At 39.2% G+C, this 26,747-nt stretch overlaps 1 protein-coding gene across 1 annotated transcript in view; it reads left to right on the forward strand.

Annotated features, from left to right (window-relative positions):
- Nucleotides 1-12,907: 12,907 nt before the first annotated feature.
- Nucleotides 12,908-26,747, forward strand: part of cald1b (caldesmon 1b) — a 22,807-nt gene continuing 8,967 nt past the window's right edge. The window contains exons 1-15 of the mRNA XM_042496031.1: nt 12,908-13,068; nt 13,321-13,424; nt 18,011-18,139; nt 18,959-19,223; nt 19,365-19,406; nt 19,489-19,796; nt 20,172-20,193; nt 20,609-20,644; nt 20,757-20,824; nt 21,249-21,495; nt 21,665-21,790; nt 22,988-23,031; nt 23,121-23,199; nt 24,351-24,482; nt 24,563-24,697. Of these exons, the coding sequence (XP_042351965.1) occupies nt 13,351-13,424; nt 18,011-18,139; nt 18,959-19,223; nt 19,365-19,406; nt 19,489-19,796; nt 20,172-20,193; nt 20,609-20,644; nt 20,757-20,824; nt 21,249-21,495; nt 21,665-21,790; nt 22,988-23,031; nt 23,121-23,199; nt 24,351-24,482; nt 24,563-24,697 (1,707 nt within the window). The 5' untranslated portion in view covers nt 12,908-13,068; nt 13,321-13,350. The remainder of the gene's footprint in view (nt 13,069-13,320; nt 13,425-18,010; nt 18,140-18,958; nt 19,224-19,364; nt 19,407-19,488; nt 19,797-20,171; nt 20,194-20,608; nt 20,645-20,756; nt 20,825-21,248; nt 21,496-21,664; nt 21,791-22,987; nt 23,032-23,120; nt 23,200-24,350; nt 24,483-24,562; nt 24,698-26,747) is intronic.

The following is a 26,747-nucleotide window of genomic DNA, read 5'->3' on the forward strand; positions in this document are numbered from 1 at the left end:
GAGGACTTTAGCTTGTTCAATGTTAACTGATATAAAATATATTTTACAATATTTTATCAATAATCCAGAAAGCTTTTACACATTACATACAACAATTTAGTTGTGTAAAATCATGTAGGACAGACACCACTGACACAAAGTTTACTATTTTCTCAGAGAGACTTCGATATATACTCACTGACACTTTTATAGATCAAATCCTAATAGAAACCTACATTAGACTGATATTAACAAGAGTTCATTCATCTAAGCAACAATTCAATGTAAAGTACAAGAGTCAATGGACCTTTTTCACTGCAGACTATGACCTGTCATAGGAGGAAAAGCACAGGTGTAACTAATGACACTAATGATGTCTCTGCTCTATTCAAGACTCTCAGTGAGAGTCAGTGAGCAAGCATGCACAATACCAGGAACCTGAAACCAAAGCAACTAAATGGAATTCAGTCATCAGTTGTTAATTTCATCATTTACACCTGTGCTTTTCCTCCTGTGACATGTCATACAGTCTGCCATGAATGAGGCGTATGGCATTAAAAATAAAGTACGTCCCTGAAGTTAAACTGTGTACATGTAGTGTTGGGGAAGCTACGTTGAAAGCAAAGCTCTGCAAGATACGAAGTTGAACTAAAGCAAAGCTACCCATGGGGAGAAATCCAGTTCAGTTCATTAAAGCTAATTGGAAAAAGTATTTAAGACTACTTTGTTAAAAATAAATAAATAAAATGACAATGTAATGTTATAATTCAAGGGAAAGTTCACTCCCCATCACTGTATGCATGCACACACACTATCAGCCCTGTGTGAACATGACTGAGTTGCAGCTTGAGCAGGCGGGGCTGTACGCTGCATGATGTGCTTATAAACTCTGGTTGCTCTCCCTCTGCTGATTTCCAGCAGGAACAGTCACTTTGGTCTGTCAGCCTGGTAAGTATGATGATGATGATGATGATGATGATGATGCTAACTATGATGTGTTTACCTCATAACTTGCAGATAGAGAGGGATGTTTTGTATCTGGATACTTATATGGAAGAATTAGAAATTTGTTATCAGAGCACTGGCTTGAGAAAGGTCATCATCAGGGAGAGGAACAGCTGGATAAGATGGCATGAAAATGTTTACTCAAAAGCTAAAAATACTGACAACTAAGCAATCATTTCTTTACTGCATATGATACATTTTAGCAAAATTTAGTCTCATGAGAGGAATTTGGTAGGAATTTGGATAAAATTATTTTAGTGCACGAACCGTTACTAAACACAGTTTAATGCAATAATTGTCAGCTCTTTTCAGTGGAAAGTTTAAAAACATAAATCTTGTATCATTTTTCTGTAGAGGGATCACAATTAGAGGGCTCTTCATCCAAGTTGCATCCATAAAATGGTATTAGAAAGAGAGGACCTGCAGCGCTTTAACAGGGTGACAGGAGAATTTCCCTTTCATGTAACAATTGTAAGCTGAAACATGTGCATTTTATTGGTGGACTATGTCTCTGCAAATTGGTGTCCTTGACGTGCAGCGCTTGCATCTGCCCTGTCCGACATGCTATAATTTAAATAAGGTTTCTCTTACTCGAACATTGAGCAGACACTGGGTTGTGGAAAAGCTGTTTGCGGTAGTGGACATGCCAAGTCAGACTCCTATTCCTTAGATGGTATTGAAGATAAAGGCTTCAACCACATGGGGATGGAGTGTGTGTGAGTTTATGACCACAGACTCTTTGGGGACTGGAGATGTGTTTGGGTTTCAAAGGCATCCTCTTCCCTTCTTGGTTACTTAAAATCAGGATGATTTACTGTGAAATGTTTGTGCATTAAGTGTAAAAGTTATTTGAATTTAAGCACACAACCCTGCAAACTCAATGCAATGAAGGAAAGTTCACAAATGTGTATTTAATGACATGTTTAGCTGTGGAGGACTTATGTTCCCCTTTAAAAAAACTGCATCAAATTATCCTGATCCCTTAATTTATACTTGATCCAAACACTGATGTCTGCATGGTGCCTGTGACAAGAGAGAGTGGGATATGAGCTGACTTGTGTACAAGAGCACAGAGGACTTTTTAAACAATTTCTTTAACTTGTCATTAAAAAAAAAGAGTTTGAGAATCAATGCCAAAAGAGAAATGCAGAGGAGATTCAGCTGCTAATGTAGTCATCTGAACACAAATGAGCCTTTGTGGCTTAAAAGCGTTGTGATTGGAAAGAGAAGGAGGCTGTCTGATGTTTAGTTTTACAGATGGGACACCCTAAATAAGAGAGGAAATAGTTTTCCACATGAGCAAATTACAGGAGGGGTAGAGGTGAGTGTTAGTGGCTCTAACATTAATGGAGTCATTCATTAGCCATCAGTCTGCCATCACCGATGTAAGAAGAAATAACATCCCCTTCATTAATAACAGAATAATACAGAAGTTGAATTTAAGGTCCAGTGAGTAGGATTTAGGGGGATCTAATGGCAGAAACGGAATAGAATATAATAGGTTTGTTTTGCAAGGTATTAGGTTTGTCAGCAAGAATTGCTGTGTTTTTGTTACTTTAAAATGAGCCTTTTATACCTTCATAAGGAACAGGTCTTCCACAGAAATTGACATGCTGCACCACCATGATTCTATAATAGTCCAGAACGGACAAACCAAACAGTAGCTCTAGACAGGGCCATTCACATTTTTACATTTCTGCGTCGACCACTGCAGCAGTCCTTCTGTGAAAAGAGATTTTAACACGAAACTGCTTTATTAAGTGTTTTTTTCCAGTTTGAATCACCTGGTCTGTTTGTTTGGAGGGGAAGAGAGCCAGTAAAAACCTCTTAAATATCTGGATCAGAAATGAGCTCACATTAAGTTTTTAGAGAGAACAGGTGAGCAAACATTAGCAGGTGTCGGGCAAGCGGCCCATTGCAAAGTGCCAAATACCATAGCAGAAACACTGATTTGTAACCAGAAACAACTTTATTCAGTGTTTTTAGCGGTTTTAATCACCTGGCCTGTTTATTTTGCAGAGAAAGAGACCTGCATAATTCAGCTACTGGTAAAAAAACTCCTAAACAATGAACAAGGAATTTTAACTGTGAGAAGTTTAAACTGGCTACAATCTGTAGTCATCACTGCTAGCTTACTTGCTAGATGTCAACAAACCACCTAAATCTCACACACTACTTCTTTAAATACCTGGCTGTTCCTTTTCCACTGTTAAACAAACTAACTAATTTTATAACAATCACATTCTCACAGCCATCATCAGTTTCGTTTTGTCGGCAGTAATAATGACGATAAGCCTTTCAGTCACGCTTTCTCTCTCAGAGCAGCGTTATGGAAACATGATTATTAGCAACCACAATGGAAATAAGTTATTCTTGGATTGCCACTTTGTATAGCAGCAGGTATTTCCTAGAGTAAACCATGCTCACTGTCCATGGCCCTTGCACCTTGCCAAGCTGGGACACTACAACTAACACTGCCTGTGTACTTCCTTAAAAGGAGGCCGAGTACACCATCGCAGCTGATGGGATGCAGAACAGGGAGTGCACATAGCTGCATCTATTTCCATTGACTCCCCACACGAGGAGGAAACTAAAACTCAGTTTTGAATTTGCCTTAATTCATCCTGTTGTGTCATGAGACATATTTTACTGAACCTACAACAATCACTCAGGCTCTTAAGTTGTTATCATACAACAAGTAAGCGACAATTTCAAGTTTTCAGCTGATAGTGAACTCCTTGTGTCCCTTTGCTCATTGAAACAAAGCTGAGCCACAGAACACTGTGGAAGGAGCTGAGGAGTGTCCTGTAAACTCAGCGAGATGACAAGATGTTTCTAAATTTTCACTTTACTAGTCAATGGTTATCAACCACAAAGCAGCTCACGCTCCTTTTCTGCCAAACTGCACACAAACATTTTAATGAGCAGCCGAAAAGGTCACCCCTACACTATGTCGTGGCTTCTAAACTGTGTGGAATTTGTATCCTGGTCGGGGACTTTTTCCATATGTGACCATGTTTGGTCATGTTGAGTAAGCAGCTGCTTCTTCTTGATTGATTGCAAACGCCTCTCAGGCAACTGTTTACCTATAACCGTGTTGAAGCACTTTCTTTATCTTTTAAACAAGAGTCTCGTCTAATTTCAGGCTGTCAGAGTCATCTAAGGACCTACATGTGTGCTGAGTGCAAGTTACAATGAGAGCAACATGTGGATCTTTTTCAAATCCTGAGACCAGCCATACAACTGACCAGTATAACAACATCAAAAGTTAAAGGATGCACAGTATTAGATTAAACAATGATTATATATGTTGTGTTTACATATATGTCAATATTACTACAGTATTTACCTGCAGGTGCACAGCTATACAGCGACCAAAACACTCCCAACAAAGGTGGACACCTGTCAGCCTTTGAAGTCTTCAACTGAAGCAATTCTAACACTGTGAAAAGAGTATTGGGGAACAAATTCAATTATAGTGATTGATTCAGAGAAGTATAGACTAACTGGGAGGGTTGGTGACCAAGAAAAAGTCTGGCGTGTAAGCTGTGGGTGATTTAAACATATTGACCCAGGTAAAAACATAAGAATATAAAACCCATTAAACAGGTCTCAATGTGTCACATTAAGATGCTAATAAGCTGGGGTACATACGCTACCTGAACAATCTCTGTTTTTAGTTACTGGTTTCCTTTTTGTTATGCTCACAAATTGTATTGGAATGATTACAGATTTGTGTGGTTATTAATATCCAGCTGCCTGCATGGCTTTCCTGATTGTTTGGCCTCCTGTAACTTGTCAAACCAAACATAAATCATGCATTACAAACAGTCTTTAACAGAACATAATGCTCTCATCTGTCTCCTTTTGATGTCTGATTAATACAACGGCAAACACTCTATAAAGACGCCATCACTGAACCGGTAATTACAAATCCAGACAATATATAAATAGCACATGGTGTGTGTGCACAATGCTGGGATGTATAAAGACAAAAAGAAGTACCAAGCAATTGATGTAATTATGGTACTTTAAGTGGAAGGCTTTTAACTTTCTTGTTGAGTACCGCTCAGTAATGTCTTACAAGACAAATTATGATCTTCAGTGGACCACTTGAGAAGTTCTCAGGCTCCAAGTTGGCTTCAAAGGACTGAAATGTCAATTTACCTCCTTTTGATTCACTACACTCCCAATTGGACAGGGCTACTTCCAAGAGCAAACTGTTTCATTTTTAAAGATGTGTCTTTTAATCACATTTAATTAACTTCAGTATTCAGAAATCCGCACCTCCATTTTTAGTCACTACCTACACATGGACTGTATTTAGTCCATGAAATTATAAACTTCACGTCATTACACATCATGTATTCAGTCTTTGCCGAAATATGCCAGAAACCTGCATAGTGTTAGTAATACTCTTTAAACCTGCCCTTTGTTTGACTTTGCAGCTGGTGCCATTATTGCTCTAGAACGTAGTTCCAGTCTAATCTCCTAATTTAAAAGACCTTATCAGACACACAGACCAAAGTCAGGTTTAGACAATATGTTTTTACCAGCTGCATCTGATACTTGAATGTTAAAAGTTGTGTTATGGCTGGCTCAGAATACTCTAGGTCTGCATACTGTAGCTTATATTGTAGTTACGAGGTTTAATATGTGCTGAATCTTGCTTCTGTGTATGTCTGTCTAAACTATTGAGACTGCAGCATGCTCCAAAAGCAGTAAGAGAGACAGTTCTGTAACATGAGAGTTGCTTTGATGCCATCAAGTAAACATTTTGGGAAATAAGATCATTTAATTTAGCATTCTTTGTGTTGTGTTTGGTAGCATAAAGATATGAAGTAAGAGGAAACAGCAAGCATGACTCTGTGCACAGTTAAATAATTAATGCTGCATTGTGTTTAATTTGTACACCAAATACAAATGAGCTACCTGCTGTAAGTATTTCTCGGTGGAACGCTGGCAGGAAGAGTAATTTGTCAGTGGCACAGGGGAGTAGATTTCATCATTTGGAGGACACATATGAATCTGGGAAGATTGGGGGTCCTCCCCTGGGAAATAGCATATAATAATATAAGACAAATGCACATGTTCTCAATATTGAACAAGCAGTGCCCCCTGCTTCTTCCCCCAAATCTATACCTGTGCATGGGTGGAGGGACAATGGGATGGCACGCAATGAGATAAGTAGTAAAAGTGTTATTTAGTGAGTTATAGATGTACTGGAAGGCAGATTTTTTTTTTTTTTTTATTTAGACCAGGCCAGACAAGTTGTTACCCCTGCTGAAGTCTGACTGGCCCAGTTATCCTAGCTTAGCATAACTAAGCTAGGATAACTGGCTCTTGCTCCACAGCTAACTCACAGACAGGAGAGTAGTGTATTCTGGTAAAAACAAAAAATCATATTTTATCATAGCGTCCTTGTGTATGAACCTCCAATTAAAATGTGCTCCAGAAAGATAGTTGTGAAATACTTATAAGTAAATGTTGTATTTAGACATTTGACCGAACGCACACAGTCTGGATTTCACAGTCATGCCAGGTGATGCAGCCAGCAGGAAGCCAGAGTTGTTTCCTTGTAGTAGCCTTCTCTTGGCACAAATTAAAAAAATTCTGGATATTCATGAGCAGTGTCTGGTGAGTTAAAGGCAGCACTGTGATAAGCCAATCATGAGTTGCTACTTGCATGCAGAGACCCTGCTGAGGTGAAAGAAAATAAAAGTGCTGTACCATCCCCAACCATAGGGAGAACTGAAATGAGACAAATCAGTTGCAGATGTATGAATTAGAAACTGTCCGGGTTCCCGTCATGTGGGAATGATTTGTGAACTTGATACCAATTTATGACAGGAAAACTATAACAACATATAAGCATATAAATAAGGGGATTACAAAAATCTCGTGTAGCTTGAGGAGCTTTGAGGGACTATTTTTGTGTCACGGGTGGGCACAGGCAAAAAAAAAAAACAACAAAAAAAAAAATCTGCCTAAAATAACCCTTTGAAACCTGGAGTATTATCACTTTATCACTTTATCTGCTTTCAGATGCCTTTCACAAGTATTTAAACCTTTGAATTCTGAGCAAATCAGAGAAATTTCATTCAAAAACATGGGAAAAAGGGCAAGTTGGTTGGAAATATTTTACAAATTAATAGATTTAGAAAAGTATCTTTAAAAGCTAGGGAAAAAAATGTGGCAAAATAGAGAAGATCTAGGGAAAGCCTACATTCACAATATCATAATTGCATATCTAAAATTATGTAACTAATTATTATAATTATTATGGCAATTTTCTTTTTTTAACTTTCTTTTTTTTTTAAATTGTCAGGTCATTTTTGTGTACTTTTTACTAATTTCTTGCTAATTTCTGGGTCACTTCTTCTTTTGTTGCTCATTTACTTCCTCCCATGTTTTTGAGAGCCACTTTGCCCTGGTTTCAAAGGGTTAAAATGCCAATATGATCAGTGTTTTCATCTAAGGGGGACTACGTTTTTACATTTGGGTTACTTCTGTGTAAGAACACGAATATTCACACATCTTTAATCCATATTAGAGGTGGGACAGATGATGGGACAGCTATAGTGAGGAAGTCTGTGTTTGTCTTTGTGTGCATCCACATTTGTGGACAAATTGAAGGGCTGAAAGGCATTTGTCTTTAGCTGCCAGAATGCTGAGTTTTTAAATGATGGAAATGCAGAACTTTGCTGTTCCTGCTGGACCTGGGCCAATCCAAACAAGCCTGGATCACGACTCTGACATGTCTGTGAGCTGTTAGCCTGCAGGTCAGTCAGTCCTTGTCTGTCTTTCCACAGCATCTATAATGCTCAGAAACAGACCAGCCTTTGTCATCCCCAAACCTTAATTGTTCCCATGTACAAGCAGCTGTGAGGGAGTGATGGATATGTCTCATGTTTGACTGTGAGAGGAATTATCTCCCACAGATTACAGATAGAAAGCAGAACTTTCAATGTGAGATGTAATGTTTATATAAGAAATGTTGGTGGTTATGAAAATGTCCGACCTGTTCTCATTCCCAGGTCGTCAAATACCAACGCTTTGTCATTGGCAACCTTTAGTGTCAGTATGAGATACACTGGGCTTTAAACAAAGTCTAATGTAAGCCCATCCACAGCAATACTAGCTGAGCAACTGGCAGTATAAAGAGCGAGAAAGTCCGTGTAGGGAGGTCAGAGTGAATGGATCGGTCAAACAAACACAGGTCTTTCACCCAGAAGACCGCCGTTCATGTTCTGTGTGAACCCAAAGTCAGAGGTACTTTGACATAGTGTTGCATAGCCAGACCTAGAACCCATAATTATAACTTTAAATAATAACCCATACATATTTCTTTAAACCAATCACAATTGACTTGGGCGGCACCAAGCACAGGATGCAGCAACAATGGCCCCGGTAAAAAGTGTAAGCAGGGAACTTGCTTTGGTGGAGAGGCCAGCACTGGCGTCAAAATGGCTAAATCCTTGCAAAAGAATATGCCACATGAAATATTAAAAGATGTTTTAGCATGTAGGCTGTTAGCTCGGACTTTGTTTCTTCACGCACAGCATTAAAATGGAGTGTAGAGATAGGTGTGGCTATGAAAGAAGTAGTTTCATGTATAGCAACAGGGAATTTGAAAATGGTGATGTGGCCAAAGGCACGCTTTTTACCTACAGTCTAGATACTGTTAGCCAAACATAACCTAGTAGTTTTGTTGCCTTATTTTATTTTGAAAAGACACTATGCATGTAAACAAAAGCTGACATGTCTAAAATTGATGCTAGAGGGATAGATAGATAGAGCATCAAAGTCTGAAGCGTAGGGCCACTGAAGTGCTGATGATGACAATACCAAAGACTGTTGTGGTCATTATAATTGTATATGGGTATGTGAACTACTACTACTGTTAGGACACAAGACGCCCTTGACATGATAGCTGACTGATGTTGGCTCGGTGTTGCACAAACTGTACAGGAGATCAGAGATCACGTATCTGGAATGCCTCCTATAATCATTGTGAGGGACACTTTGTGTAATGAGTGATGTGAAGGATGTGGGGAGGATGTGTGAGTGCCAGTTTAGACACCTGCAGCTGCTGCTAAGTCTGCCAATATTTTGAAGCTGAAACAACAAATTGCTCGCACCTGTAGTGTACTTACAATTCTGATTGTAGGCAGAAATTCATTTCTTAACCATAAAACCATAGCATAAATTACCCGATTTTATGTCTTTAAGCTCTAAACTGTGTTTTATATTTTGACAAAAAAACATTAGTCTTAATTAATCCCAAAAATCAGTCACTCCTCTCAACAAGTATATGAGTCTACAGCCTTGCGAACAGCTACTTTATGTAAGGCCCTGCAGTGTTTTGAGATAAATGCTAAAGTACATTTGCTAATTAACACAACATACAGCCATGGCTTGGTGGGAATACTATTAGTTTGCAGGTGTTTGGTCATAAAGCAAAGTATTGGACCAATTTACATTTTGCCCTTATGAAAGTTTCACTTCATGATTTTGTCAACCACATTTCACAGCAATCTATCCATTAGTTTATCAGAAATTTAACTCGAAACAAAAAATGCTCAAATGCTGTTAAGTTGGGGTTCTTCAAACCATAAATATTTGTACAAAATTTGTCCCTATCAGTATCACTAGTTGAGCAGATGAATCAGTTTGGACCAATAAGCGGTCTGATTTTTTTTCATAGATTTTCAGGCTCTTTATTCCTGGACTATAGATCATTATGGTTTATACATTTGCAACAACTACTTCTACAAGTGTTTTGTCCAGAAGACTTTCAATAAATCATGTTCCTGTTTTTCAGGAAAATGAGATGTAAAAGAGTGTTGCTGTTTTCCAGGAAAGCTCCAAGGTCTTGTTACTCATGCAGTGGATGATTTAGAAAAGGCCTCTTTTGGCCCATTCTGTTTGTAAGCCTTGTGACTGTATATGGTGTCGGCCATTGTGAAACCAAACCGATGACCGACTGCTCTCTGTTGGTGGGCTCCTCTTCAGATCTGAGGACACGAATACCCAAACAAAGGGATGATACTCAAGTGTCTGCCTTTGACACAGCATGTTACATAACCTCATATGATCAACACCGATAAAGCTGGCTGTGCCAAAGTGGTGCAGACTTAAATTTATTGCATGTGTGTCGTATCAAAGGGAGGACAGAAAGACACGCGTGGCATGGAGAGAATAAACTGTTATGTGAACTTGAGACTCTGAGCTCAGGTCATCTCCGTGCCCAGGATTCTTGGGTATTTTGTTATAGAAGAGGATGGAAGCATGGTTTGCTCTTGAAGCAGGTCAAACACTTTCCCTGTATTATTTTCTCTCAGCATATTCTCAGATGTCAAACGAATGAGTTTGTGTTTTTGGACCTAGATCTGTTTGCTTCACCACAAATTTTCAGTACATTAATGGGACCACCAACAGAAAATATGAAAGTCTGACTAAAAGCAGGGCCAATGTTTCCTGGATCAGGATGAGCCAACCAAAGATTTGGTGAAGCTCTGCTGCAGGAGGACTAAACGGTTTAGTTTTTAGAATATATTCCTCCTGTTTATTCAGAGGGGGACAGACTGTTAGATGTTCGTTTTATCTCTTGGTGTAGTTTGTGGGTAGATATGAAACAGTGACCTTAGTCCGACTAAGTTCAGTACATGGATGATTTGTTTATTGCTGATAGTCACGAAAAACATTACAGTTTATGTCCCCAAAACACAAATTATTAATTGAGTGTTTTTCTAAATACGTTTTCAATGTTGTTTTAACGCAACTATAGAAATTTTAAGTCAATCTTGCATGTAGAGTCCTGACAGAAGCAATGTATCCATCACAGCAGGTATTACATCAGTCACATGCTCCATATTTGTTTTGCACAATGCAAAACTGACACCCTCTCCAAAACTGCAGTCATTTGAGATATTATACAGGGAGTTATCACTGTAAAAAGGAATTAATTGAGATTTATTTTCATCAGATTTACTGGGACAAAATTTTCTCGAAGTCTTTGTTGGTTTCACTTTCCATCCTCCTCTGAGTGGGACAGAATTGCTAAACTTTCTGAAACCACACTTCAGTTTAATTCCTATGCACTGTATCTGTTGGCTGGAGTTACTGACAGGCTTTCTTGCAAAGGTAAATAAAGATGGTTGATAGCAGCTGCAGTGTTCCATATAAAAAAGATTATTTCATAAAGGGTTTATTTGCAGTGGTTTGAATTGGCACTCTTAGCTCAAAGTATCAACATAATGCTTTTCAAACCTTTTAAGATGAATGACTCTTGAAGCTGATATGCCATCCATTTCTATGCACGAAACTTATTCAAAGATTTGATCTATTTACACTCAAGATTATACATTTAACATCATGCTCTATAACCACATGGAGTTTTGCAGATAGTGACTTGGCACAGGACGTTATAGTTTTATGGTGCCAAAATGTAATACTGACAAACTTTGGGAAACCTCCCACCAGTGCAGACAAAAAAACACATGTACTATATCCCAATTAGAGGCCTTCGGCTGTAGATTGTATTGATCAGCTCTTTGACTTGTAGATTACATAGTCCTACTTATACTAGAATTATCATTTTATCGATTGATGAATTTAACATGCTGGCTTAATTACGTCTGATGTGAGGGATGACTCAGAGAAATATACATGCACAACCAATTATAGAAGAACGGAGATCATTAAACTATTCCTCTCATCTCATCTCAATTAGTAGTTTTCTTCCTCGGCAGATTTTTTTTCAAGGGGTAAGAGGCAGTGAAGTAATTTATAAGGATTTAATGACTTTCCAGGAAGACAGAGGAACTGTCACAAGTGTTTGCAAGAGAGAAACAAAAATAATCAGTGTTTTTTTTAATCATGAGACTTATGCACAAATGTCTCTGTTGACTCAAATCCTGCAAGGAAACCGGACTATTTATAGATTATTATCAATTATTATATCATTCAGCATTTGGAGTTTTAGAAATATTTGAGGAAAAACAGATGAAATCGTTTTTTTATTCTATGTTTTATATAAAGCATGATTTATTACAGTCTTAATGGAATAACATAGATCACTTAAAGGTGAAATGTGTGAGATTCAGGAGGGATTTCATGGCATCTAGCCATGAACTGCATAATGCAATCAGCTGAAACTTCTTCCAGCAAGAACTCCTTCAGCGTTCATTATTCAGGAGGTTTTTATTGGGAGCTAAATAGTCCACAGAGGTCTCTTCTTCCCCATAACAGACCAGGTGATTTAAGCCACTTAAAACATGGAATAAAGCAGTTTCATGCTACAAATCTTTGTTTCTCCCATGCTGTATGGCACATCCCAGACAGGCCGCAGGCCCACCATCAGCTATGTGCTCACCTTATTTCTGACCCAGACATTCAGTAGGTTTTTACTGTGAGCCAAATTATCCGCAGCGGTCTCTTTTTCTCCAAAACTAACGAACCAGGTGATTCAAAGGGTTAAAAACATTGATTGAAAATACTCAGTGTTAGAGATGCCCCCTAAAAGACACTCAGAGTAGTAGTCTGGTTTACTAACAGAATGCAAGACAACAGAGGAATCTGCCTATATATCTTCTGATATATAGGCACAAAGAAAAGTCAAATCTGATTTTTAGTACATCACTGGTCTGAAGGTTTGAGCAAAGACTCTGTTGATGGGGTGCTTAAATGGTTTATAAGTTGATTTGAGATCAATCAGGATGGATTTCACATGTGGTGGCAATGAAGGCTCTTGCAGTACATCACAGAAAAAGAGACCGCAGGATAAAACAAGACAAACGAAAGGAAGAAACAGCCAGAGTCCAAAGTCAGAGATCAGGGAGGGGAAAGTGAGAAAGAGGGAAAGAGCAGGAGTCAGGTTGAGGAGGAGGAGGGAGGCTGAGAGAGAAAGAGAGGGGAGCAGAGAGGCAGGCTTTGCCTTTTCTGGTAGTTAAAGTCGCTGAAAGAACAAGCAGGAATTCTTTGTGCTGCTGAGGGGCTGAGATATAAACCAGGCTGTAGAGGTTGATATATGAAGAGCGGGAGACACTGCTGTCCATGGACTAAACTTCAGCTACCACTGAGGTACTGTAAACCAACAGGAACTGTGTTTTTTATGTTTCTACCCTTGCCATGAAGCTGTCTTGGGTGGTCAACTAAATTCTGATGTGTTACTGATATGAATTTTTTTTTTAGCATGTTAATATTCACCGCAGTGTACAGCGAGGGTCTGTTGCTTAGTATTAAATCTCCCACAGCCGTGATATAACCATGATGGATTGATTGGATATACTCTATTTAGATCGCATGATCTGATATGAAAATTGTGTCTTTCAGTGAGAAAGTGAGGAGAATCTTTTGGGCATCATGGACGATGACTTTGAGCACCGCATGGAGCTGAGGAGGCAGAGGAGAGAACAGATGCGCCTCGAATCTGAGAAGTGAGTCAACCTGAGAACCTATAAACAAATGTGCTAAAAATATGCACACAAGCACACATCTATGGATATGCATACTCAATTAAGTAGAAAAAAGTTCATGCAAATGGTCACAGCATGTTAAATTAAAGCCCCATGAGTTTAACTGGTCTGACTCATGACTCACAAAACAAACCTGATACTTTTTCAGCTTCATACACCATATTTGACCATCAGGAGCTAACACTCCCCTGCATTTATCAATCATAAGTGCAGTCTGTGCCAAAGCTATTAGACACTAGCTGCTCAAAGGGAAGTTTCAGCTATACTTGGTAGTGTGTTTGAATCTATGGTTGGAAAGCCATTTTTATGTTTTTAAATCCATGCAGCTATAGCACAAACTTGACCAAAAAAGGAATGAGCCATTTTAGAGGTGTTGTAGAGTTTTAAAATACTCAATCCTTTTTCCTTTCATCATGCAAAGTCTTGGACACAGACGCTCAGCAATCAAGGCTTACTGTTTGAATTTATATGCATCTGTCTTTGGGTGTGATTGCACTTTTGCATGATGGACTAGTGAGTGCCTGTGTGTCTCCATATGGAGCAGACAGGGGTTGGAAGGCGCTCAGGCGATGACGGCTTAATGATCACCACTGCCTTTTTCACTCATTAGGGAGTCATTCAGCTGTGCTGCTGTTTGGATTAGTCCATCGCTCTCTGTCGTCTCCCTCCCTCTCTCCCTCCCTCTCTCACAATCTCGCTGTGCTCAGATGAACATTACAACACTGGAAGAGTTATTGCTGACTTCCACTCTGGTGGTGTAAAGCTGCAGGTTTGACTCTGTGGACGGTATGCCAAAACACCATAAGAATTCAAGGAATGAATTTTAATAAGAGAATCCTAAACTCTAAACATTAATGAAAGAGAAACATTATTTTAATTAGACTGTTTTAAACCTGAACTGCTCGGCAACCAACAAGTCTGTTTCACACTTAAGAAAAGACACATGAAAACATTTGAACATGTAATATAGTGTCATTCCATCCTAACCTGCATTCGTGAACTTGCTCATGCAATTTTCATCAGTGCAGATATGTGTTGGTAATTTCTGATGTATCTTCTTCCTCTATGCTGCTGACTTCCATTGTTGTCCAAAAATGATTAAACCCCATTATTTAGCCACACTGTTGCACTGGTTGACATGTTCCTTCACTAAAGCATCAAGTGTGTATCAATCCACAGCTGAAAATACTCCCCAACAGCTCGATATTTTACTTTTGTTCAAGCATAATTTACCATAAACTACAGTGCCCAGCTGTTTTTGAAAATCTTTTAGCACTTTTTAAAAAAAATAAGACTATATATTCATGACCTTTTTACTGGGCTTGGGGCTGACACAGACAGGTTGGGGATGCTGTTAAGTGTTGACACGCAAACTAAGAGGACAGTCACACATGAACAAACTTAAAACTCACAAATATTTGCTTGCTGTTTACCTCCATTCAGTGTAGGCGAGACGGCGAATAAAGCTTCTGCTCTGGGTGGCAGAGATTGTCCATGTTTAATAAATCCACATTGTATGGTTTTAGCCATGAAAAATACAAACTGCCCTACATGAGAGATTCTGCCTGGCTGGCTGTGAGTCGAGAGACAGGCCTGAAACGTAAACACATATTATGTACCAATAACATCATATTTCGCTGGATTTATTTGCCGCAAGCTAACAAATGCGACCATCACTTTTCAGCACTGCGCACATTTAGCTCAAATATTGCCTGTAACTGTAACGTACTGGTTTTGGTCTTTCATTAAATTTGTTAAAAAAATAGAAAATCAACAGCTTTATCTTTGAAGAGATGATGGTAAAAGCATGTCACAACCTGTCCTTTAAATCAAACGCAGCTCAGCACTCTTTCAGTTCAGAAGTCAGCTTCTGTCATATCAGATGTCCCATCAGAGCACCAGTGGAAAAAGGCGTTCCGAGCAATTTTTCTCACAGTCTGCACAGCAGTGCCAGCCCAGCCTGTACCCTCCTGTCTGCAGCCCGACCAAATGCTGCAGACGCTGGAATGTTTTCACTACCATTTTTATTTCAGCACGACATAGTCCGCTCTGAACGCCTCAGTCTCTGACAATTTGAGTGCAGTTTTTAAGTCTCTTGTTCGCCAAGAAAGTCTGATCATTTTTCCTCCATATATTATTGTATGTTTCATGTCTCTCGGGTTTCGAACTCGACTGGAAATGTCACTGCAACATTTTGACAACAGGCCTCTAGCTTTGTGTGGAGTCAGCCAAATTACCTCCTCAATGATTTCTCGGGGCAACCTGTGCCATGCCAGCGAGACCTCTGCCCAAGGATTTTTTAGATTTTTGCCTCGTTTGTTTCAGAGACAGAAAAAACTCTCATGGTTCCCATCACCGCTTCCTCTCACAACATCTGTAAATCATTGTGTTGTGGATTCAGGGAGAGCAGAGGGAATAATACCCGCTCGCTATCAATGGGCCATTTCAAGCTTTCTCCGTGCCTCATAAAGCCTGGTAATACTTGGAAAGATACAAGCCTGGCATGCTCAGGAGTCTCACTGTGGGTGAACTCACAGTTTGATGAAGGTCAATGTCAGAATGTGAGTTTTTTGTCTTATGTTGGTGATTTTGTCTCCATCTTAATGTCTTTATCTTTCTCTTTTTTTCACTCTTCTTCCTGTTTGAACTGTGTCTTTTCTCTGATTAAATATGTTTCTTCCATTAATAAAAGCTGGGAGGGTCATTCCTTTGGAATTACTCTCCGTTTCTTCGATGTGACATTTTGATCTCAGACACATGTAGAACGAGTGTTTCTTATTATTCTTTAAATCTGTTTTCCCTCTGTTGTGGCAGCTCCAATCTTCATCATGTCTTTATGAGGTCTGCTTGAGGCAGTTTGGCTTATATGGGTGGTTCACAACCTAGATGTGAGGAGTCCTCAGATACTTCTGTTACTCAAAATCATGTGTATATATATATATATCTATCTATATATCTATATATCTATATCTATATCTATCTATATATATCTATATCTATATCTATATATATATATATATATATATATATATATATATATATATATATATATATATATATATATATATATATATATATTTATTTATATATTTATATATATGTCTAAAGATACTGGACCTAGCACACCGTAGAGTGCAGCAGAACCTGTCCAGTCACGGCAGGGTATCTTGGTCTCCATCTCTCTAGATCCAGATAGGAGGGCTTGCCATCTATTTCACTGGATTGACCCACATGAAGAAGCAAACCAATGGAAAAAAAAACCCCTGATCTGTCAACAGACAGGGTCAGAAAAGATGTCATGAGTTATCAAATATCTATAGTCGGTTTTACCTGTTTTTTTTTTTTTTAACATCATGGAATCTATACTGACATCAGCTTTGTAAATGATCAAACCTATATTGAAATCTATGTTTTAAATAAATGCACAATACTGCACACGCCCTTTAACAGCAATTCATATACTGTTCAAATCACACCATATAAGTTAGCTCTCACTATCGACTGAATTACAATAAAGTACATTGTTCATTAATTGTATTTATTACCTTGCTTCTTGAAGCGGAAATAGATTGTGAGCAGACGAGTCTAAAAGCTTAGCACGTTAGCACTAACGAGCTAATAGGTACACGGCAGCTAGAGTCATTTAATTTGCCTTTGTCAAGATAGTTCTGGCGTAGGCTACAGTTCACTGTGGTCTCTCTGCATGAGCGAGCGGACACACAAACATGCTACCAACAGTGCACTTTATCGTCTACTAAATCTACTGGATGAAAATACCCAAATACTATAAAAAATAAAATTAGTAAATAGTAGTAATATGTAAAACTCTCTTAGGGGAGTAGGCACAGTAATTCATAATTTCTCATATGTAATCCATTATTTTATGTGGGTTATGCTACCTTTCATGTCAAGATGACACAGCACTAATTGGCGTGAGCTAAGAGGAAGACAGAGCCAGACGAAGTGTTATTATACGCCAGCAGCATGCCGGACAACACCTGCTGTTGCAGTATGATGGGCTGCGCAAATAGGTGGCATCACTTGAAAATGCGGCCAGACTTAACGTGTCACATACGCATGATACACAGCAGGACGACGTCAGGTTGAAACACTAATGTAATGGATGTGCCCAACAATCCAAACCATCCCTACCAGCATGTGCATTTATTGACATCCTGACATGGTTGCCATGTACTTTTGTTGCCAAAACATAACCACGTGCAGCATAATCCCAAAATATGCTTTTGTTGACATCACAGTTGTGGCATCCCAGAAGGTAAAAAGCAGATGCAAAAGGATAGAGCATAATATGTAGGTGCTGAAGTCCACTGCAAAGCTGCAACACGCGACAACTTGGGACAAGAACATGCTGGATAATCCACAGACCTTGTTATGAGCAGTTTCATGTAGGAACAATTTTCTTTCAACCGAACTACACCCACCAACTGTACTGCCGTGCAAAAGAAAGCATATCAAGTTTTAATAGTCATTATTTTTGTTGGGTTTCCAATGGCTTGTTCATTTTGGATGTATGTTTTATATTTCAGTGTGGGTTACGCCAACAATGATGACGAGGAGGAGGCGGCTCGAGAGCAAAGGAGACGTGCGAGGGAAGAGAGGAAGAAGATGAGGGAGTTGGAGGAGTCTGGAACCACCGATGTCATTGAAACTAACAGGTACAATGCAAACCAAGTTTCTCAGTAGAAAGCAGATGAGGGACAAAAGTGTACAACACGAGGGAAACAGGAGGTAGGGACACACGGCTTATAACAATGAAAAAGAAAGCTGACACCTGTGGTTTTGTTCTGTCTAAACAGCTGTGAACCAAAGCAGTAAAAAGAGTTGATGCCATTTGTTGGACAGTAGGGAGGTGTTGCCTGGTGGAGATTTCTGCCTCTGAGCTGGCTGGATTTACAGTTTACTGTTCTCAGTGCTTGATTATCCTCAGGTATGTTCAGCACAAGAGCCTGTTGTCTGAAGGACTTAGAGGACAGAAAAGATACAAAAAGTTTACTGTGGCTGTTAATTTGTCAAGCAATCAAGTAAATTAGGCCATTTTATTGTTGTTGTTGTTTTATTTAAAAATTATATGACCAGGAAAAACGTAACTGAAAAACTTTCCTGAAGCTGCACAAATGAACGGCGTCATAGTCAACAGTGAAGACCGCTGTAAAACAGCTGTTTTTTAAATACGATTTAATATGATGCATATTGTTCTATCCCAAGTTATCAAGTTGAGATGTTCATTAAAAATAAACAAATTCTCCAAGAGTGTAGTTAAAATAAAAAAAAAGGAGGCGGGAGAGTGAGTTTTGGTTGATGCCAGAGAGGAGGACCACCTCTTGTGAAGAAAGTTTCAGTTAGAGACTTACACGGGGGTCATCACTCTTGATCTGACAAACGTTATTATTACAATGTGGATTTTCAGATTTTTCTTTGGTAAGACTTGAATTTAAGGCATCATTCATGAACAAGAGGATTTCATGTGCTTACAGTGTGACAGAGACCGACTCCTCCACTGGAACCACCACTGAAGGTGCAGATGATGATCAGGCTTTGCTGGAGCGCCTCGCCAAGAGGGAGGCGCGCCGGCAGAAGAGGATGCAGGAGGCCATGGAGAGACAGAAGGAGTTTGACCCCACCATCAGCACCACCAACGGCACAGACAGCACACTGGAGGAGCAGTCCTCCATCAGCAGCAGCAGGCAGCGACACACAGAGGAAGAGGAGGAGAAGAAGGAGACACCAGCTCAGGAGGAGGTGACAGACACTGATAACAACTCTTGGAGGAAAGAGGAAGAGGCCAAGAAGGAGGAAGACAAAGCAAAGATTGAATATGTAGAGTAAGACTGTTTGGGGTGAGATTATTCTGTTGTTGCTTATGTTTTTTTCTCTCAACAGGAATCTGCTGAGGAATCAAGAACAACAAGCACAAGGAATGAGGTCTGGTCTCCTATTTTTGATTTGTGCTCACTTGATTTTGTCGATACATGCACATAAATTGACACAAAAATGTATTTTACAGGATGAAACTGAGGAGAAGGCTGCACCAACAACAGAAGAGGTCGAGCAGCCTGATTCAGGAGAGAAAGGTGCTGAAGAAGAGGCTGTTCCCGATGTTGACAAGGAGGAGGAAGAAAGGAAGAGGAAAGAGGAAGAGGAAAGACAGCAAAAAGAATTGGAAGAGAAGAAGAGGATAGAAGAGGAGGAAAGGCAAAAACGGGAAATGGAGGAAAAGCTCAAGAAAGAGGAAGAAGAAAGGCAGCTGAGAGAGGAGGAGGAGAGGAAGAACAAGGCAGAGGAGGAGAATCAACAAAAGGAGATGGAAGAGAGGCTCAGAAAAGAGGAGGAAGAAAAACTAAGAAAGGAGAAGGAGGATCAAATGAAAAAAGAAGAGGAGGAAAAGCAGAAAAGGGAGATGGAAGAGAGGCAGAAAAAAGAGGAGGAGGAAAAAAGGAAAAAGGAGATGGAGCTAAAGAAGAAGAAAGAGGAGAAAGAGCTAGAAGAAAAGAAGAAAAAGGAGGAGGAGGCAGAAAAGCAGAGGAAGAAAGAGCTGGAGGAGAAGAAGAAAAAAGAGGAGGAGGAAAAGCAGAAGAAGAAAGAGCTGGAGGAGAAGAAAAAAAAGGAGGAGGAGGACAAGCGGAAAAAGGAGGCTGAAGAGAAGAAGAAGAAAGAGGAGGAGGACAAGCGCAAAAAGAAAGAGATGGAAGAGAAGAAAAAGAAAGAGGAGGTATTCATGTGACTTAATGGTCTTTTCACCAACAGCCACTCAAGTAACTTAATACAGACATTTATAACGCAACACAAGTCCTTAAATCCCTCACATTAAGTGACACCCGGGCACCGTCTTTGATTTATCCAGGCTTCGTTTTCGCTTTGAAGAGATTTATTTTACAATATTATTTCGTGGTGTGGTCACAGATCGCTGTCACAGCTTTTTATTTGGATGAAAGAGGTGGTGGCATTGAGGATGTCACAGTGCGATGTGACTTCAGTTTACATCTGCGTTGCATCCACTGCCCGGCCTTTGACTGCTCCAGTGTTTGACGGCTTTGTTGTGGATTATCCACATTATGCGTTTTGACCAAGCCTGCTGTTTTTTATTATGATATTAATGTCCTTCCATTTCTTTCTTCTGTTTAAAGGAGGAGAAGCCGAAGAGATTCGGTTTAAAGGAAAAGGTGATACATTTGTCATATAAAACTATACTCTTATTCTTATATATTCTTTAAATATTGAAGATGTGAGCAGAAACAGTATGTTTAACACCACCATCCCCCCTTTTTTTGCTAGAATGAACCAGCCAAACAAAATGAGGGGCTTTTTGAGAATAAACTCAAGAAGGCAGAAAAGACGTCAAGGTAAAGATAAAATTTGTCGTTCATCAGTTTATTTTGAGGAACATTTTTTTATCAGGGGAGAGAATGAAGACATTCAGAAAAGGTGTTACATACAAACACAACTGACTCAAAGTCATATAGACATCCCAGGCTCAATAAACTCATGCTTGTTTTGTTGACAAATTTGACCAAAATGACAAAGAAAAAAACTAAATATAATTCTTGTCAATTTTTTTTTAAATTTTGACTAGCTTTTTCAAGTACACAATATTGTTTAAGTTAATTATTGTTTTTTACTTATAGTCTTTTTAAAAATGTTTTATTTCAATTACCTAAAATGTTTTTTCACACCTTTTTGTAGTTCTTCGTTATGTTGAAGTGAACTCTAATAACCTTTGTATAGATGCTTACTGATTAAAGAATAATTGTGTGTGTTTCTATGCAGGGACAATGTTCGCACCTCCAAGGCAGACGACAAGGAGCGACAGGAGGCCGAGCGTAAGCTGCAGGAGCTGAAGCGCCGGCGAAATGATGCAGAAAGCGAGGACGTTGAGAAGATGAAGCAGAAGCAGCAGGACGCAGAGGCCGAGCTGGAGGAGCTGAAGAGGAAGAGAGAAGAGAGGAGGAAGATCCTGGAGGAGGAGGAGAAGCAGAAGAAACAGGAACTGGAGGACAAGAAAGCCAAAGAACAGGTGAGGATGAACTTTACATTCAGGTATTATCGAAAAAAGGGTCGTCATGTGTGAAGCATCAGTTTACTTTGGTTTGATTTGGTTATGTGTCTCTTGTCAAGGACAGAAAGATTCACCTTTGGTGAGGTTGTAACAAACATTTGACAGCAAATTGTGGTTTTCTGGACAGGAGGAGAGGAAGAGGATGAAGGAGGAGATAGAGAAGAGGAGGGCGGAGGCTGCAGAGAAGAAGAAACAGATGGGGGAAGAGCCTCCAAAACCTGCTTTTGCTATCAGTCCCAAAGGCTCCTCAAAGGTGAGTTTTGGAGCAGAGGTTCAGACGACTTGGAGTTATTATTCCTCTGCGCCAGTGATAACCCATAGCTGTGGCCGGAGGCATTATGTTTTTGGGTTGTTCATACATCAACTCATTCTTGTGACCACAATAACCAAAGAGGGCCTTGAGGAAATTCCCTCAAATTTGGCACAAATGTCCTAGTTAAAATTTGGTGGTCAAAGGTCAAGGTCACTGAGACCTCACAAAACATGTTTTTGGCCATAACTCAGGACTTCATATGCTAATTTTGACAAGAAAAAACATGCAGATGTCTAAAAGGATAAAATAATGAAGTGGTGGCATTTAATATCTCAAAGGTCAAAGGTCAACTTCACTTTGACATCATTAAATTCTACAAGAAACCTTACTCAACGTCATATGTCAAGAACAGAAGGGGAGACGTTTGGTCAGATACTGAATTGGTGACGCTCACAGGTCAGGTGATCTGAGCTAATGGCTGTACTGTCAGGTTACCAAACCATGCAGAGATACCATGATGCAGGAGGCTCTCCTCTGTTGATAGCATCACAGTGGTTTTCAATCACTCTCACGTAACAGCTCTATTTGTGTGTTTTCTCCAGTTGTGAGACATTACCAAAAAGGCATTGTTATCCTCCTTCTCTCCAGTGTTTTTGTCTAATGTGCTTATTTGTTTTGCTGTTCCTATTTTAATCCCTATGATATTACCAATATGTTATTAGTTGACAAGTTTTAAAAAAAGATGTGAGCCGCTGTCTGTGCTGTACTCAAATATGGCTGTTTCTGTACAAGACCATGACTGGGTAATTTTCTTGCCAGAGTATTTTTGGAAGAATGTTGAGAATTATGTGTGTAATTCTGCGCATACACGGGAGGTATAATTCATTTTTAACCAGCTGTACTCAGTGTGTGTGTGTGTGAGAGAGAGCTGTGTGTGTCTGTGTGCCTGAGTTTGTCTGAGTGTGCGTGTGTGTGTGTGTGTGTGTGTGTGTATTTCCTGGCTCCCTGACAGCCAAACTCTCCAGCTCAATCACTCAGGCAGAGAGTACAGAGAGACCTTCCCAGGGACCGACTGGTCTGCCTCTCAGTGAGGTCGTCTTGGAGACAGGAACGAGGCCAGGACAGCTTGACCATGTCAGTATTTATTTATGCCTGTCAACCACGGTTTATAACCTCAAACCATGCTGTTTTATACAGATCGGGGCAAAGGCAGAATTCTTGAGCAAATCAGCTCAGAAAAGGTGAGTTCTAAAAAATGAAAATAAGTGTATAAACAGGTACTATATTCGGGGAGCTATTCTAATTTCCCATCTGTTGTTCATCCACACAGCACCCCACCCAGAGTGTCTCACACTCCAATTGTCTCCAAGATAGGCAACAGACTGGAACAGTACACTTCTGCGGTCCAGGTGAGAGTCATTGTGCACCACACTCAGCAGTGGAAGTAGTGCTCAAACAAGCAAAATAACTGTAACTACAATGATGTAAAAATGCCCGATTCCAAGTCAACGTCCTGCATTCAAAATCCTACTTGAGTCAAATCACAGGAGTATTATTAAAAATAAAACTACTTGTTTTGCAAAAAAAAGTTTAGATTTTTATGTACAGTATTATATCGTCACTGTCGATGCATTAATGTGTAAGTAACATTTTACTCTTGTGGCCGCTCCATTAGGTTGTAATTATGTTTTAAGATAAATCGAAGGGGTTGTGTGATGATTAATGAGGCTGGAAAGAAGATAAACAAAACAAGCATATCTAATCATTTTTTGGACTCTGAATCTAATACTTCATTATTTTGTTAGACATAAATAGTTTCACCTCTTTGTGCCTCACACATTTATAAAAATGACATCATCTGAGAAGTTTAGTAAATCTGTTTTTGGTGGAACTGATAACAACTCTGACATCCAAAAAATGACAAAATGCCCAAATTGGACAGTTTTTTGTTGTTTGCATGATAAATCTTTAATAATATGTTTGTTTTTTTTTATAAGCTTGTTATATATTTTATTGCAAAATCCTGATTTGTAAAGTAATTAGAAACTATAGCTGTTAATAGAGAGCTGTGGAGGAAGATTTTTACACTTGCCTGTGAAATGTTGTTTGAAAAAAAAAACCAAGTATAAACACAGAGTGGAAATACTCAAGTAGAAAGCAGGGCTGCAACGATTATTATTGTCGATTAACTTGTTGATTATTTTCTCCATGAATCAATAGTTGTTTGGCCTATAAAAAAAGCCAGAAAAATTGTGAAAATTGTCAAACAGTGTTTTCCAAAGCCCAAGATGATGTCCTCAAGATCTTGTTTTGTCCACAACCTCAAAATATTCAGAGAATCAGATAATTTTGACTTTTTTTTCCTTTAAAGTGCTAACCAAACTAATAAATCGATTATCAAATTAATTAGCAATTCATTTAATAGATGACAACTAGTCTGTTCATTGATTAATTGTTGCAGCACTACAATTCCTGGATTTAAAGCTACTTTCCACCAATGACCGTGTGTCAGTGTCCATTCTCATGTAAAAGTAACTAAATGCAGGCTGTACTTCCACAGGGAAACAAAGACGCCAAATCCTCAAAGTCTCCATTGGCAGATATTCCTACAGGAGGCGCGCGCAGCATCAAGAGCATGTGGGAGAAAGGAAACATCAGCAGCTCCTCTGAAAGTCCAGCTCCTACCGTCAAGGTGAGAGACAGACAGCAGGAGGGGAAGGATGGCCAGATTTACCGATATGTGAGTATTTGATATCTTCTTTTTTCCCCCAGGATGTGGCTGGCATCAAAGGCGGCGTGGCCGGACGTGTCAACAGTTGGATGGCGAAGCCTCCAGAGGCAGAAAAGACAGCAGCACCTGCACCTGCAGCTGCAGCAGCAGCATCACCAGCAGCAGCAAAGCCAGCAGTAAGGCCTGATAAATCCTCGTCTTGTTCGCACACATACACACTATTGTGAATTAGACACCAGTGTTACTTCAGTAGAGTAATCCCCTTGATATTCTGCACATGCTAATGTGCTCATTTGCACATCAGCATGCCAGTCTTTTGTTGGCTGCAGCCATTATATACTGTATCTGAGCTCCAAGGCTGGACAATGATGCTGTTTGGAGTCTAGTGACACCACATGGACAATTCACTCAACAACATGTGCTACCAAAGCCCCAACAACCCTCTGTGTGTTTCCTCGATCTGAGAGTTTTTGATGTATGTATTTAAGCCCTAACCAGCGGAAAATCATTGGATGATAGAAGAATTTTACTCTTATTGTTGCCAACAACAGTCCAACCACAAAGCACTGAGCAGCAGCAGTCGTGTATCAGGTGGCTGAATGCCAACGTGCCTTTGTGCACAGCCGTTTCTACACCCCTCCATACATCAATCACTTTGGACTCTGTAGGAATTTCAAGATTATATTACAGCCCATAAAACCCAGAAACCCCACAGCACTCTCAAACAGTCCTCTCACTCTCACTTTTTTTTGTGTTTGACTCACTTAAAGCCAAAAAACTACATTTCAACGTCACTATGACTCCATCTTTAAAGTCTCCTTCAGACAAGGGTAAAAGGTCAAGTTCCTTCACATTTGTCTCATTGTTATATTCCACAACACTTACAAATAACCGAACAAGCAGAAGCTGAATGATTAATTTGGTTCATTCATTATCATATGGTGCCGACACTTGAAACTGTGTACTTGTTGGACGTTGTGTCCTTTTCTTTAAGTAGGACACCAGCTGCTAATCTTACCAGGTCTTCTGGAGACATTGCGCTATGTCCACATGCAAGAGCACTGCTTGATGACGTGTGACATTGTCCTAACTTGAAATTTATGAGCAAGATATCTATAGTGTCAAATGTCTTGGCCTGCAGAGGAGTTCTTGTAACCTTGTCCTCACTCATGCTGCAACACCTCCCCCTAATGGGACGAGGCTGCACAGCAGACAAATGTCAAAATGTCTGTATGCCTGACTGGATTCTCTTTTGTATGTCCCCTGTGTCATGTAATTGTCTTTTACCTTTCTTTCCTTCTTCAAACTGCACTTCTTTTCTCAGCTTTCCTCACTCAAACTTCACCTGCTGTTCTTTGCCTCCTCTTCAAAGTGGTAAAGGTATCGTTTTGCATATATTTCAGCATTACTAAAATATAGCCTGCATATAGCCTGTGATGGAGGGTAATTTCACTCGTATAATCCAGCACTGTACTAGCATAATTTTTAGGTTCTTAACATCCATATTTCCATTTGATGCTACTTTACACCTCTGACTTTTCAGAGGGAAATATTGTACTTTTTACTCCACAACACATACATTGACAGATTTAGTCACTAGTTACCTCACAGATTCATTTTACTAATCCAAATAATCAACAGATACATTCTGATCATAGTTAGCTTCCTGGCAATATAGATGCTAGTATTACAGTTAATATTAATCTGTAACAGCTGCAACAATGAAGTGATGCTTACACATTAACCCTTTGAAACCTGGATCAACAACAGTATTCTTGTGTTGCTTTCAGACACATTGCACAAGCATTTAAACCTTTGAAACCTGAGCAAATTACTTTGATTTCTTTTGAAAACATGGGAAAAAGGTAATGTGCAACTTGGCATGAATGTCCCATAAAATTTTGTTAAAGGTGACAAGAAAAAAGACCTGGGGAAAAAAAGAGAAAATCATTAGATTTAAGTAATTAATTAAGTAATTAATTACTGATTAATTAATGAAGTAATTTTAAAAAAACGAGAAAAAATGTCAAGAAAACAAAATTTAAAACGTATGTATGTTTTTATTACAAAACATGAGTATTTATTATTATTATCATATAANCCCCAAAAAATTTTCTTAAAGGTGACAAGAAAAAAGACCTGGGGAAAAAAAGAGAAAATCATTAGATTTAAGTAATTAATTAAGTAATTAATTACTGATTAATTAATGAAGTAATTTTAAAAAAA

Source organism: Plectropomus leopardus, chromosome 11 (assembly GCF_008729295.1).
Source record: "Plectropomus leopardus isolate mb chromosome 11, YSFRI_Pleo_2.0, whole genome shotgun sequence".
Classification (NCBI taxonomy): Eukaryota; Metazoa; Chordata; class Actinopteri; order Perciformes; family Serranidae; genus Plectropomus; species Plectropomus leopardus.